General features: G+C 44.0%; 1 protein-coding gene across 7 annotated transcripts; it reads left to right on the forward strand.

Annotated features, from left to right (window-relative positions):
• Positions 1 to 719: 719 nt before the first annotated feature.
• On the forward strand, positions 720 to 14,095 carry sbno1 (strawberry notch homolog 1 (Drosophila)). 7 transcript variants are annotated; one of them, XM_081702635.1, is made up of 34 exons: positions 720 to 1,357; positions 1,471 to 1,609; positions 2,381 to 2,497; positions 2,723 to 2,818; positions 3,049 to 3,397; positions 4,081 to 4,119; positions 4,288 to 4,388; positions 4,470 to 4,566; positions 5,084 to 5,244; positions 5,407 to 5,540; positions 5,785 to 5,875; positions 5,973 to 6,134; positions 6,361 to 6,496; positions 6,578 to 6,683; positions 6,833 to 6,986; positions 7,189 to 7,371; positions 7,462 to 7,559; positions 8,124 to 8,269; positions 8,439 to 8,633; positions 8,717 to 8,896; positions 9,060 to 9,232; positions 9,392 to 9,523; positions 9,607 to 9,742; positions 9,973 to 10,085; positions 10,158 to 10,229; positions 10,303 to 10,402; positions 10,521 to 10,595; positions 10,711 to 10,857; positions 10,978 to 11,072; positions 11,293 to 11,379; positions 11,477 to 11,614; positions 11,720 to 11,796; positions 11,901 to 12,094; positions 12,274 to 14,095. In XM_081702635.1, exons 3-34 carry the CDS (start codon positions 2,384 to 2,386, stop codon positions 12,414 to 12,416), a joined length of 4,224 nt encoding a protein of 1,407 aa, XP_081558761.1. In that variant the 5' UTR covers positions 720 to 1,357; positions 1,471 to 1,609; positions 2,381 to 2,383; the 3' UTR covers positions 12,417 to 14,095. The 7 variants fall into 7 exon arrangements, with proteins under 7 accessions (XP_081558761.1, XP_081558758.1, XP_081558762.1 ...); XM_081702632.1 differs by lacking the exon at positions 1,471 to 1,609; XM_081702636.1 differs by lacking the exon at positions 1,471 to 1,609 and having other exon boundaries at positions 4,473 to 4,566.
• Positions 14,096 to 14,886: the final 791 nt, after the last annotated feature.

Here is a 14,886-nt window from a genome sequence, read left to right on the forward strand (position 1 = left end):
GTAGAGTTATAAAACTAACATTCATGAACTGCATTTGAGGTCTGAATACGCATTCTTCGAGACAGATTATAATTATATTTATTTTTAATTTCCATTAACCTGCTACCTAGTAACATACCTATAAACTTTTTATTTTATTGCAATTATTAATATAGTTTTCATAAAACCGTTTATGTGAACTATTGAAACAGTGGTGATACTATTATATTATCTATCGGACTGTCCATGGTGCATTTAAACTACAGCCTAAGTATAAGAAGGGTCAAAATTGTCATTGGCAACAACCGACAATATACCAGCTCTAGCCATCTCTTTTTGGTTTATTTTTGGAGAGAACCCATCTAAATCTGTTGCAACAAACTATCAGTAATATTTAAATATTCATTATTAAGTAAATGTAAAACATTGTTGCAAAATAACACATTTCTTCCGAATCTCAAAATAATTATACAAAGATTTTATGCTTCCCTCCAGGCTCATTCAGGACTTGTCACGTATCTTATTTCATGCATAATATTACGAATATTTCAAATCTTTGACCGTATACTTTACTGAATTATTTTTAATAAGCAAGTCCCAGTGTGTAATGAACCTGCCTTGGTTTGTCTTGTCAGCAGAGGTCAGGTACCAACTTCGACCTCACCAATATGGCATCCACAATGTCAGCCTATGTCATAGGAGGAAGTAATGTTACAAACGTCACTTCCTGAGTTTGCGAAGGCAGGGTCACGTGACGCAGGTTTCGCCTTCTGCTTCTCGGACCACTTTTGCCTAAAACCGCCGTTAAAATCGTGCGACATGGTGGACGCGCGGCCCGCGCTCTGCAGGTCCTCGCTCGGCCCGAGCGCTACGTACCGCGTACGCCGTGGCCGCGAGGGAACTGCGGCGCTGACATTTTCGTCTTTCTGGCTGAGAATCACGTGACCCGCACGCGGCTGTTGGGTAAAGATGGCGGCGGGCGGGTAGCGCGCGGAGCGAAGGGCCGACGACCCACGAGCCGCGACACGGAGGCCTGCGACCGCGGGGTGAGCGCGCGTGCGGCAGCTACAGCTCCCCAACGCGCCGCCTTCTCTTCCAAACAGGCGCGTTTTAGACCTTCGACGCGCGTTGCCTTTATCGCGCAGGTTGTTTCTTTGCTTTCTTTATAACATGTTGGGGCGGTTAGCTGGACCAGCTCGCGAACTTGCCAAGGAGTGACGGAGCGCGAGAGCGTTTCGCTAGCTAGCGCTATTAGCGTCACGTTACTGTGGATGGCTGAAGGCAGAGGGTGTTTTAAGCGGGAAAGGTGTGAAGCGAAGTACATATATGTGCTTGTCAGTTAAGACTAATAGCCTGTGTTCTTGCACTTCGGGATCATGTAAGTGGATTTTTTTTGTCTTTCAAAGTTTGTGAGCGGGAGGTCGTTTGTCAAACGAACATTAGCTAGCGTTAGCTAAGATAGCTAGCCAACTTCATGATTGCCTCGCGCAGATCAGTCGCATGCCACTCTCATTACAACGCACATTTGAGGCGAAGAGGCTAAGCTGCCCTAACGAGGTATCGGCCAGGGGTGTGGAATACAGCTGCAGCCACCTGCACTCAGGAGTTAACCGGTTTATTTCCTGGAACGGTAAATAACATTACCCTTAAAAGGAAAGTGGCTGCTGTTTACGTTGGGCAGGTAACGCTAGCATGCTAACGCTTGTCTAGGTAGTATTAGCAAGCATGCTAAGATAGCTGTGTAATGCTGACTGATTAATACTTTCAAGTTGTATCGCTAAGAAGGCCATAAGAATTGTACTTGCACAGTGATTGTTTCAATGCGCTTCAGTTTGGTCACTATTGTTGTATTAATAACAGATCACTCAGCGGCCGGTTGCTGTTTCTGTTTGCCAAATAGCAACGTCAGACCAGGAAGTAGTTAGTTAGTTAGCTAGCTAGCGGGATGAGTTTTTTCAAACACGTGCAGAGGTGCGTGTTATGGTGAACCGCTAGCAAGTTGTATTGTCTCTGTAACCTTTCGATTCTTATTAAACAATTATTATATTCTTTGTGTATATATATTCATCCATACTATGGAAATGCCATTTTGTTCGTTGTTCATAACAACATAACTCATGCGCAATTACTAATACCTTGCATGTGTTATGGAACAGTTTTCTTCTACCATGGTAACAAGCTTACATTGTAACTTATTACTGCCTTCCGGTATCAATACATCAAATCTTTTCTATTGACTAATAGAGCTAGATCATTCTTTTTATGCTGAAAGTTTTGTCTTCATAATTTATTTATTTATTTATTTATTTTTTTAACCAAAGCGGGTTATGTTGCCCATGCTGAGGGTTAAGTTTGTGTTTAATACTTTGATCAATGTGGTGTTTTTGGTCTTTCTTCTCAGACAATGGACCCAGGACAGGATTTGCTTCTTGCAGCCCTTAGTGAGAGTGGGATTTGCCCAAATGACCTTTTTGACATTGATTCTCAGGACACTGTCCAGTCTCCTGCCTCTCAGCAGGTATACAAGTTCAACAAATAGAGCTTGAGATTTTTATATAGTTTAAGTTGTCCTACTGCTGTACATAATTCTGGCTGAAAATAATGTAATTTAGGTTTGCTCTAAATATGGAGTGATTGCCACATTTGCCAATAAAAAAGTGAGACATAGGAGTAGACATAGGAATGTTATTTTCTTTAAAGTGCTAAATTTCTAATAGTCTCTCTTTCCATTTCTCACCTTCAGGTAAAAAATGCCCTTGACATTGGTCTAGGCAGTGATGCAGCTGGGATTGTTAGAATTGAACCCGCTGTGCCACCAACACCCACTGTCACAATCAGAGTAAGTCGTTTACTGCCTTAAATCACGTTTGACCATCAGCCTTGTATTTGTACTGTCTCCTGATAGTGACTACTTATTCTTGCCACTTTCAAACTTCAACTTGTATGTACCAGAATTAAGGATGATTCTAGTTGTTATAGTAACCAAATACTGTTTTCCACCTCTCAACTGTGTTATTTTCAAACAATGCTCCAGAACTGACACCCTGACTTTTGGTTTTGCTTTTAAAGCAAAAGCCTCAGCCCTCGACCACCACGTTTGTCTTAAACCAACTGAATCAGTTACCGTCACTGGGAGCCATGGTCGTCACCAAGCCTTCGGTGGTGACCACGTCCAGACAGACCATCACAGTAACCAAGGTGGTGCAAATGGCATCATCGGCCCAGCGCAGCGCCTCCTCCTCCTCCTCGACCACCGCCGCGCCCACTGTCTGTGCTGTGGCCCCGCCCAGCCGTGAGCAGATCAAGCTCAAGGATCTGCTCAAGCCCAGCAGCCTGAAGACGAGCAGCCTCGGAGAGCTCATGAAACTGAAGCCCCCACCCGATATAGCTCAGCCTGTTGCCACGGCCACGGGCGCTAGTGAGTCCTAGTGGGCGCCTGGAATTTCAAGCGCTTATGGTTGCCTGTGAATTCTTATGACTGTTGCTTGTTGATTTGCGTATTACTGTTCAGGTCTGTTCTTCAGGACAATTTGAAGTTCTCTTCTAGCTTGATTAGGGTTAATAAGGTGTAAGCTTGTGGATGGGATGGGAGAAGTGTCACTAAATGCAAATCTCTCCTAACTTCCCAGAAATTGATTGCTGAAAATGTGCTCAAATGAGTCCAAGTTTTAAATTGGGGTCCTTTTGCATTTATTGATGTAACTTATTTTAAAAAGATATACTAAGGTAGTCCCATATAAGGCATATTTATAACTGCCACCCTTTGTAAAGGAAACTATCGCGCAAAACAATTCATGCAGTCAACTGATTTTACCATCTCAAAGCAAATGTCCATTTTACCATCTAGTGTATTTTAGAGCTGATGCAAGACAAATTACATTTTTCATGCTTCTGGTTTAGTGTTGTGATTTGTTTTGCTGTACTACTCAGAGACAGGAGATGTGGAGTTTTAGTGCCTACTCTCAAGGGGGAATGTTTATTTCTTTTTGAGAGTAGGCCCTGGGTAAATGTCTTTTCTGTTCTTATTTAGACATCATAGTACTGCTGCCCAGGTTGTTTCCAACTTATTTTAACCTTGCTTACAGTGCTCTCTCCTTTCAGAGGTTATTTTGGTCTCCTCAAAACTGATTAATAAACCAGGTATGGGTGGGGTTTTAAAGGGATGTTCATGTAATTGTGCTTTGCATATTTTCACAGGTGTTTTAAGTGTGATGGGGATAACTATTTGACATGGGTGTCAGTCATAGACATGTGCAGGGTTGATTCATCCTGTCTCATTTCAGCATTACTCTCCTTTGATCTTCACAGTGGAGGTCAACAATGGCATGAAGAAAGACGTGTCGACCAAAGATGTTGCCAGAATATGGGTCAACGATGAAATAAAAATGCGGAGCTTCTCACCTGTAAATGTAAGTGCCCCCTACCCCTTCCTTTTTTCAAAATCGTGTGTTTGTTGTACAACTCTCAATGTATTTTCACTTGAATTAAAGAAGCTACCTGGAATGAAGGAGGATGAGGAGCCTGAGGAGGAAGAAGAAGAGGAGTTAGGCCATGCGGAGACCTATGCAGAATACATGCCAATGAAATGTATGTATGAGCAGTTCTGGAGAACAGTCGCCTGCTTGGGGGCTGCATGTTCTGGATAAAGTGTGCTCAGTGTTTGAACGGAGTGATGTGGGCGGCTTGGTTTCAGCCTTCACTCTGTGAGTGGGCAGTGTGCTGCGCGATTCTGCGCTTCTGAAAGGTTGCGCTAAGTTAAGCTGCAAAATACACACTTTGTTAATTGTTAATGCCACACTGGCTTATGCAATATGCAGTTTGTACTTCTAACAAATCGCTTGTGTGTGTCCTGTGAGTATCCTGACCAGTCTCGCATGTTCAACATGAGCGTTTTGTAGCTTTTTGGATAATTAATCACATGTATGTGATGTAACAAATGGAAATAATTGTGGTCAAATTAATGTGAGCCAACCTTTAACCATGTCACCTCCATGGTTACAGTCACAATATGTTTCAGTCTATTCTCATAGTTTTTTTGTTGTTGTTGTTTTGCATCTAGCTCTTTTGGGAAGTTCTTCTCAAAGACTTGTTTTCTCCTTCACAGTGAAAATAGGACAGCGACACCCTGACCCTGTGGTGGAGACTAGCTCCCTCTCAAGTGTCAACCCTCCCAATGTGTGGTACAGACTTTCCATTCCAGAGGAGTCGATCGACAGAGGCTGGCTTTCTGCTCTTCAGCTCGAGGCTGTCACGTACGCCTGTCAGGTTTGTGCTAACGAACAGGCAGAACATTTGATCTCCAGCACCTCAAATGCCTTTTAGGATGGCCTTGTGTATTTTAACCTTTTTTACGTAACTCGTAACTGCTACGAGCAACCTGTTTTACATGGGCACTTTTTTTAAAATACAATTTCTTTGGTTTCACAGCAACATGAGACATTCCTTCCAAATGGGGACAGAGCAGCTTACCTGATTGGTGATGGTGCTGGTGTTGGAAAGGGGAGAACCATTGCTGGCATTATATATGAAAATTATCTTCTTGGCAGGAAAAGATCTCTCTGGTAAGGTGATGTTTCCTTATTTGGGCTTTGTTTAAGGGACACTGAGGTGCCCTAATATGTTGTTTTCTAAGAGGGCTGGGTGCTTTGGGAAGGACCCAATCACAAGCTAATTTGTTCCGTCAACAGCTCCTTTCCATTTGTCTTGATGTATCCAAATTGTGTCTAAAATGTTCGAAGTTTCTTGGATAAGATGTCTAAAAGCAGTTGTTGGAATATGTTTCTAATTCCTCACTTTTCTTTGTAGGTTTAGTGTCTCAAATGATTTGAAATATGATGCAGAAAGGGACTTAAGAGACATCGGCGCAAAAAACATTCAAGTCCATTCATTAAATAAGGTATTGGAAGTTTTTTCCTTACTACTTTCTTTCTACTCATTTGAAGCTTTGATGTAAAACATCCTTCTTTTCTTTCCCTTCACTATCCTCAACTCAGTTTAAATATGGAAAAATCTCTTCCAAACACAATGGAAGTGTAAAAAAAGGCGTGATCTTTGCCACATACTCTTCCCTGATCGGAGAAAGCCAATCTGGTGGAAAGTACAAGACAAGATTCAAACAATTACTTCACTGGTGTGGAGAGGACTTTGATGGTGTGGTATCCTTTCAGTTCTAATTTTGTCTGCTTGTCTTAGGTTGGTTTCTTGGTTTTTGTTTGTTTTTCACTTCCTCACTTTATTGGACAAATGAGTCAGTTCATAATATTAAAGAACCTGTCGAAGTTGGATGTCATTCAAGGAGTAAGACTAGGATGCCTTTGGTTAGTTTGTCACTCCAGTAGATCCTTACTTGCTGTGATTGTATCCTTAAATCTAGTCTATCAGATCATTTTTGATGAGTGCCACAAAGCCAAAAATGTCTGTCCTATCGGGTCCTCAAAACCCACTAAGACTGGACTGGCAGTCCTTGAGCTCCAGAACAAGCTGCCAAAAGCACGGGTTGTATATGCCAGCGCTACAGGTACGCAGACGGAAGAATCCTTGCTATTTTTAAACGAAGAGCATTCAGGCTGCGACGTCTTATTTATCGTCTTTTGCGTAGGAGCCTCGGAGCCACGGAACATGGCTTACATGAATCGTCTGGGGATCTGGGGGGAAGGAACTCCTTTTAAAGAGTTTACAAATTTTATTCAAGCTGTTGAAAGAAGGTTGGTTGACTTTCATTTCAGAGCTCCTTGTAAAAGCAGTTTCCAGATTTTTGTCTGAAATTATGACTGTTCTGAGATTTGAGATCCGTCTGTTTTTTTTATTCATTAATTTATTTATTTAAATGCTATCCCTTGTTGGTTTATTTTAGAGGTGTTGGTGCCATGGAAATTGTTGCCATGGATATGAAATTGAGAGGCATGTACATTGCTCGACAACTGAGCTTCCAGGGCGTGACTTTCAAGATTGAGGAAGTTCCCCTGACACAAGAGTACATCAAGATGTACAACAAGTCAGTCCGTCTGGTATGTACCGTGTCATGTGACCACTGCATGAAATGTGCAGCTGCGCACGAGTTTTGCGATCTCTGGAAATTCCATTTGCCCGACTTTAACGCTGTAATATTTTTCTGTTCCCTAAGGAATATGTGTAATGTGCGTGTTTGGTAGCTTTTCCTTGGTTCTCGATTCATCACCTATTATTTTTGTTTATTCCCACAACTCCCAGTGGGTGAGTGCGAGGGAGAAGTTCCAGCAAGCAGCCAACCTGATGGATGCTGAGCAGCGCATGAAGAAGTCGATGTGGGGTCAGTTCTGGTCTGCCCACCAGCGTTTCTTCAAGTACCTGTGCATCGCCTCCAAGGTCCGAAGGGTGGTGCAGCTCGCCAGAGAGGAGGTTAAGAACGGAAAGGTCCGAGCACTTCCGATGGATAGTTTTCCAGAAGCTAGGAAAAGTTGTAGCGTCCTCCTGAAGTGACCAAGCGTGTGCTCCTTTTTCCAGTGCGTGGTCATTGGTCTGCAGTCCACAGGCGAGGCTCGGACGCTGGAGGCCTTGGAGGAGGGTGGAGGCGAACTCAATGACTTTGTGTCCACTGCAAAGTGAGCACAGAAGTGTTTCCTTTCTGAATATCTCAACCAACATTTTGCAAAACTTAATTTGGAAAAATTAAGTGTTCTCCCTTCTTTTTACCACTTTCATCTGGAAAAATGCTTTATGGCAAGAGTGGGAAAACTCACTGGGGTGGTGGGGGTTAGAAGAGGATTTTTAGTGATGGTGTGTGCTTTTATTTATTTATTTTTTTGTATGTACTTTGCCAGTATTGCATGCTGTATTGCATTAGAGCAGGAGCTGCACCATTTAAAAGTGCTAAACTGGATCTCCACATCATAGATTTTGCCAAGCAGAATGTCTAGGGGATGCGAGGGTGGCGCTTTGGGTACCGTTCCCACACAGCTTAAGTGTGGTAATGGATGACACTGATTCAACATTGATGTGCCTTAATCAAGGATCTGCTTTATTCTTTTTCTTGGGGGGGGGGGGGGTGTTGGTCTGTTCTGGCAAGAGCCGTGTTAAAGGGAGGGTAAAGTGGCTATTTTCAGGATCACTAAATTGTTTCTAGGCCTGAAAATTGCCGCTGAGAGATTTTGTGTGTGGTTCTTAAGGGGTGTCCTTCAGTCACTGGTGGAGAAGCACTTCCCTGCTCCAGACAGACAGAAGCTCTTTAGCTTGCTGGGTATTGACCTGTCTGCAAAGAAAACGCCTTCACCAGCAGAAACCACAGCACAGCAGAAGGGAAAAAAGCGGAAAGGTACATCTCACACCAACTGCAAACCTCTTTTTAACCACAAAGGCATGCTTACTTCGTAACTTTGTCACCAAGGAAATGTTAGGCCTAATATTCAAGATTCATCGCTACTTGGTTTCACTTTCTGTGTGACTGATTCCCCCGCCCCACACACACACTCATGTATTTGCAGGTCCAGACGTTAAGAAGCAAGTGAAAAAGGCACGTAAATCTGGAGGGCTTTCAGGAAGCAGCTCAGATGAGAGCAACTCTGAAGACTCGGACAAAGAGGCCGAGAGCGATGACAGCTTCGAGTCAGTCAGCTCAGGAGATGACGACGACGACTTCAATCCATTTAAGGACGATTCCAGTGAAGATGAGGAGGATGGTAAGAACATGAGAGAACGTGAGGTTAGAGTCGCTAGTAGCTTGCTGTTACTGCTGCTGTTAATTCTGCTTGTTTTATTTCAGATCCCTGGCTAATTCGAAAAGACTCTAAGAAGGGCAAAGAAAAGAAGAACAAGAAGAAGAAAAGGAGCATAGACCCAGACTCCATTCAAAGTGCCTTGCTCGCCTCTGGGCTCGGGTCAACCAGGCCTGCCTTCACGGCACCAGCCCTAAAGTCCCTCTCCAATAACTCCGTTCCTACTGGTATGTGGTTGCAGTCGTCATCTTCCTACCAGCGCGCCTGCTTTTTTTGATGCACTCACTGCACTTGGGTGCATTTCTGAAAAGAAAGATTAGGTTTCTGGAAGCACTTGCACCAATGGTTATTAGAAGAACTGGGCCTGAATTCTTAAGTGTGTAATTGCAGCTAAAAACGAACCAGAAGAGAGTAGCTGCGTGACCAGTCACGATGCCGTAGAGGATGCCCAGCAGATGAAGAGGGAGCTGTTGGAACAGCTGGAGAAACTGGCCGAGCACCTGCCTCCCAATACGCTGGACGAGCTCATCGATGAGCTGGGGGGCCCTGAGAGTGTTGCAGAGGTAGGGCAGCTCCGGGCGCCTTGCTCTAGGAACTGGATTTCGCAGCATGCTTTAATAATCGCTCAAATTCCCCTGCATTTGGTGTTGGAATTATGCCTACATTTTGGGATTTACGTGTGTATGTAACGTGCATCTTTTGTTTGTTCACTTTTTAAAAAGATGACTGGACGCAAAGGCAGAGTAGTCAGCAACGATGACGGCAGCATTTCGTACGAGTCCAGATCAGAACTGGACGTTCCAGTAGAAATCCTGAACCTCACGGAGAAGCAGAGGTTTATGGACGGAGAAAAGGTTTGGTACACACTTATTCCCCACGTCCCACTTTTATTTTGAAGTTATGAACTGGACCTAAAGCTGTTTTTTACTTTGTCTAGAACATCGCCATCATCTCCGAGGCAGCCAGCTCTGGTATTTCACTCCAAGCGGACCGTAGAGTGAAGAACCAGAGGAGGAGGGTGCACATGACGCTGGAGCTGCCCTGGAGTGCAGACAGGGCCATTCAGCAGTTCGGTTGGTGCTTCGTAATGATTGGCCTTTGATGGGCATCGAAGGGTGTCGTGGGTTTTTTAAGGGCTGCTGAAGGTATCTGTTCTATTGACGTCAATGGAGCAAGTTCACACATGATCAGTGTACATATTAATGTGAAAAACACTGACTGGGGCTACAGTGCAGTGTTCATTTGATGTAATACAAAAATCCACTAACTCAGTCCCGTTTCTCACCACGTGTTCTACTCGCAGGTAGAACACACAGATCGAACCAAGTCACTGCACCAGAGTACGTGTTCCTCATCTCCGAGCTTGCTGGAGAACAGAGATTTGCCTCTATTGTTGCCAAAAGATTAGAGAGCCTTGTGAGTACAAGTATTTGTGGTTTAGTATTGCAAACAGATCCTTCAGTTCCATTAATACATGGCGTTTAACAGGGTGCACTCACCCATGGAGACCGAAGAGCCACGGAGACCAGAGACCTCAGTCGGTTCAACTTTGACAACAAAGTAAGGCAGCATTTGATGTTCATATTTTAGACAAAGTCCCAACCTAGGCTGACACGCCTTTGCCTTTTTACAGTATGGCAGAAACGCTCTTGAGATCGTTATGAAGTCCATTGTGAATCTGGATTCTCCTTTGGTCTCCCCCCCCTCTGACTTTGAAGGGGATTTCTTTAAAGGTCCGTTGCTTGTGTTTATACAGTAGGCAGGGATTCAATAAATTAAGTCAATGTTGGCTACTGTTAGCTACTAAATCATCCAGATGAAATGTAATCCTGTGCACCTGCATGTCCACAGAAATCCGCAATGGATTAATTGGTGTGGGATTGATTAATGTGGAGGACAGATCTGGCGTCCTATCATTGGATAAAGGTAAGACTTTTTTTTTGGTGTTTGACACGCAAATCTAAATGCACCTTTAAAAAAAATAAAAAATGTTCTTACCTGTTTTCTTTCATATTGTTTTCTTACTGACCTGTTTGTTTAGATTACAACAACATTGGAAAGTTCTTGAACCGGATTCTTGGAATGGAAGTTCAGCAACAGAATGCCCTCTTCCAGTATTTCTCGGACACTTTGAACGCCGTCATTCAGAATGCCAAAAAAAATGGCAGATATGACATGGGAATTTTGGGTAAGAGAAACCAGTTAGTCCTTAAGATCTTTCAGTTTGAAGGGAAATGTTTGACTTCCTTGTTTTGTAATGCTTTGTTCCGTTGCCTTTTTTTCACTCTGATTTTAAAACCATTCTTAGACTTGGGTTCGGGAGATGAGAAAGTTAAAAAGGTGGATGCCAAGAAGTTCTTGACACCAGGATACTCCACATCAGGACATGTCGAGCTTTATACGGTATATACATATTCCAGTAATATTTCCGTTAATATGACACATTTTCACAACACGAATTATTCCCATATCTTCCACATCTCTCACATTTGTATTAGACATAACTTGGTCTGTGCAGTTCCAATGTGCAAAAAGGGGGTTGATCTCTACATTTGAATAATGTTGTCCTCTGGCGGTGTCTTGAGAGGTTAGAGTAATAACAGCAGGATGTCTTGCCCTGCAGGTGAGTGTGGAGAGGGGAATGTCATGGGAGGAAGCCACACACATCTGGGCAGAACAGAATGGACCTGATGATGGCTTCTACGTGCAGGTGAGGACCCTTCACCCTTGTAAATTGCCAACATATTCTGGTGAATGTGTCAAGTTCAAAGTTCTTGACAGCTGTCTGCCTCGGTGTATTGGTTTAGGTACGGAATAACAAGAAAATAGCTGTCCTGGTGAAGGAAGTCAACCCCAAAAAGAGACTCTTCATGGTGTACAGACCGAACACAGGGAAGCAGCTTAAACTGGAAACGTACGCAGACATTCGGAAGAGATGTAAAAAGGTGCGACACTTTGTCCACTTCAGACTGCTTTCTCAGTATCTGAATGACTTTGTACACTTGGTGGGCGGCTTTAACACACGCTTGTCATGACATTTATATCGTTAGGTCCTTTCAGATGACGCCAAGCAGTGCTGGATTGACCAGTACAAGTCCTCAGCGGACGTGTGCTCTCATGCTTACTGGTGCGTGCTTCATTCTGTCTCAGTAACACGCACTACACTAATTGACTTCAGCGGTGGTTGGTAGCAGGGCGTTGCATTGACTCTGCTCTTCACGTTGCTACCAGGCGTGGGAACTGTAAGAAGGCCTCTGTGGGACTGCAGTGTGAGGTGGGGCTGCGCTGCAGGACTTACTACGTCCTTTGCGGCTCCGTCCTCAGCGTGTGGACCAAAGTGGAGGGAGTCCTAGCCTCCGTCAGCGGAACCAACGTCAAGATGCAAATTGTCCGGCTGAGGACGGAGGATGGGCAGAGAATAGTGGGTGAGTTAGAGGAGTGGCGGGGGGGGTTTAGACCAGCGTGTGCCGTCTGCTGCGAGAAGTCACTCTCTCTCTCTCTCTCTCTCTCTCTCTCTCTCTCTCTCTCTCTCTCTCTCTCTCTCTCTCTCTCTCTCTCTCTCTCTCTCTCTCTCTCTCTCTCTCTCTCTCTCTCTCTCTCTCAGGCCTAATCATTCCAGCGACTTGCGTGGCCCCTCTGACCAACATCCTGTCCTCATCGGACCAGTCACAGCAGGTGGCCGTGCGGGAGCAGCAGATATGGCAGCAGCTGCACCCACAGAGCCTCAGCCACTCAGCCAACACATAGCACGACTGCGCTCGCTCCCCTCCCCTCACCTCCCCCTGGGGCAGGAGCAGACACGGCACCCCCAGCCAGGCGTCATAAGCCAGCCTCCCCTCCTCATTCTCCCCGATGGCATGCTATGAGGATGAACGCCCTTGCTTGGTGTTTAATAATTCAGGGTTCATGTCCAAAGACGCCCCCCCCCCCTCAAAAAAAAAAAAGCTTGATGGACTTCAGACTGAAAAGCTGGAAGGTTTCTAGGCTGAAGGAGCAGCAGGGTGTGACGTGCTGGGAGAAGGGGAGACGTTGGTTCGGACTGCTCCTTTTCTTTAATTGGACTGTCTAGTGCCAGTCTGCCTGCCTGTGTTCGCCACTGATAACATTCTGTACGGCGGGCTGCGAAGTCACCCATTCTCCTCGTTTGCACAGGTCAGCGCTCAGGGGTTAAACTTCACATCAGTCCTCTCCCCTCCCTCGAAATGCACTGCATGCTTTGCCTTACGCTCGGACCCCACCCTCCGCTCGATCATCTCTCAGCGGGGTATTCCATCATTTTTGCACAGGGACTTCTCAGTGTTTCAGGTCATTTTGATGTGTGTTTTTATTTCATGGGTTGTGGTTGTACAGAAATTAACGTCTTTTGGCTTTCCAGTGGCAGAGAAGGCGAGCGCACTCGTGTCCAAAATGATCTTGCTGGGAGTCCAGCTTAATTCAAGTCCTAAGATAAGAGTTGTGATTCTTTTTTCTTTTTTTAAAAAATCTGGCTAGTTTGCTGGTACATGACATGCATTTCCATTTTTGTTGTAAAATGATCCTAAAATAGTAACTTCACCTTGACTGTCCTTGCTACACCATTAAAATGACTTGAGCAGATGCAGGTGCAGAGTTTGTGTTGAAGTTCCTCATGCCTAATTTTGGGCTGCAGTGCAGTACTTGCAGAAATGCCAGCCTTCCAACATCACAGCCCCACTGTGACATTTTGCAGTGCACTTAAGTCTATTAAGGTAGTCTGCAAACGTTGGGAAAAGATGTGTATTGGTGCAAAAATGCTGGAGTATCCCTGTAATCTACTCCCAGGGACTGCTGGCTCTTCTTTGGGTGACTAAAGTATCTTTACTCTCCCCTGAAGACTTCTTGATTTCTCTGGTATCTGGAACTGTTGTGATGCATGGTTTTTGTTTTGTCTGTTTCGAAAGAAGGGAAGTAGAAGACTAATTGTGTTTAATTAAAAAAAAAATCTCGCTGCTTTGCGCTGTCTAGGTTTTGCATTTTAAAGGAGGCAAGGGTGTTGACTTAACAGTGAGGGTGTAAAGGGGGTGGCCGCCGTGTAAGGCCACATCATTGCTGCCCACCATTTTCTTGTTGCATTTCTTGTTTCTTGCTTTTAATATTTGCTGTCATAGGAAACGTTTAATGTACTTGGAGGACTATAAGGCCTTGTCCCACCCCATTATTGCTGTAAATGTTGACAGGGTAGGTGCAAATGCTAGAAATCTCCATTACTATATCTGTATAGTTGCATATCTAAGGTCATGTTTTACTTAAATTGTAGATGTTGGAAAAACTTTAAGGACAATGTCATTTCATTCTTGCACAAGTTGCACTACTGATGGAGCTGTTGTACAAACACAATATGAAAATTGAGCTGAGTGCAAGATCTCTACCTCTTGCATACGACCAATAAATCTTGTGGTTTAAGTTGAGCTATCCTGGTTTTGACAAGTTGTATAATGGTTGGCTGGGGCTGTAACCTCCTAGAAGTTACCTTCTTGTTCCATCGCTCAGGTGAGGTAAAAAAAAAATTGCTGGTACAGACGTGAGCAATTTAGTTTCGGCGATAGTGCTGTTCATCTAAACTTTTTAATAAATTCCTTATTTAAATTGGTATGCGTTACATTAAAGATGTACGATATCTAGGAGCACGTTTGGCCTGGGAAATATTCCTTAAAGCCAAGAAAGCGGACGCCTCTGGCCGAGGATCCGGCAGCCTTGTGGCGGTGTGCACTTGACGTGTGGCCGCGACGGTAATGCTGGAGGACTGCTTTAAAGAGCGAGGTTACCCACCTGGGAACTCGGCTTTTATTTCAATACATCTTACGTAGCTCAGGGAAGACTAATTGTGAACAAAAACGGCCAATGTTTCATTTGATTTATAAAGCCCACAATAAAATGTCGATTCTCTGTATAATTAATTTTTGTATGCTACTCCTAAATCCGTTCGCGACATAAAACAATAAAATATGTCCTCGCAACAGTAAATTAATGCTGATTAAGAAACTGTAATGAGATTGTACTGTATCAAAAATATTGGCTCTAATATTATTTACCACTCCGGTGATATTTTAACTATTTAATTAACGTCGTTCTTAAAGACGTTTTTATATGGTGGGGGGAGTTTAAACTACTCAAATGAACAGCTTTTAATAATCTTTATTGGCTTTTAAAAACTTTCTGATTTTGTCAGGAGCGGCTGTGGTGTGTGTGTAGCTCCTAA

This window comes from Electrophorus electricus, chromosome 19, assembly GCF_041902795.1.
Source record: "Electrophorus electricus isolate QZ-2024a chromosome 19, ASM4190279v1, whole genome shotgun sequence".
NCBI lineage: Eukaryota > Metazoa > Chordata > Actinopteri > Gymnotiformes > Gymnotidae > Electrophorus > Electrophorus electricus.

Bases quoted from the DNA above. Each gene is read 5' to 3' on its own strand.
- sbno1 (XM_081702635.1), top strand. From the start codon at position 2,384: ATGGACCCAGGACAGGATTTGCTTCTTGCAGCCCTTAGTGAGAGTGGG. The intron at 7,560-8,123 runs GTGAGCACAGAA...GTGGTTCTTAAG, and splicing joins GACTTTGTGTCCACTGCAAA to GGGTGTCCTTCAGTCACTGG. The intron at 11,797-11,900 runs GTGCGTGCTTCA...CGTTGCTACCAG, and splicing joins GTGTGCTCTCATGCTTACTG to GCGTGGGAACTGTAAGAAGG.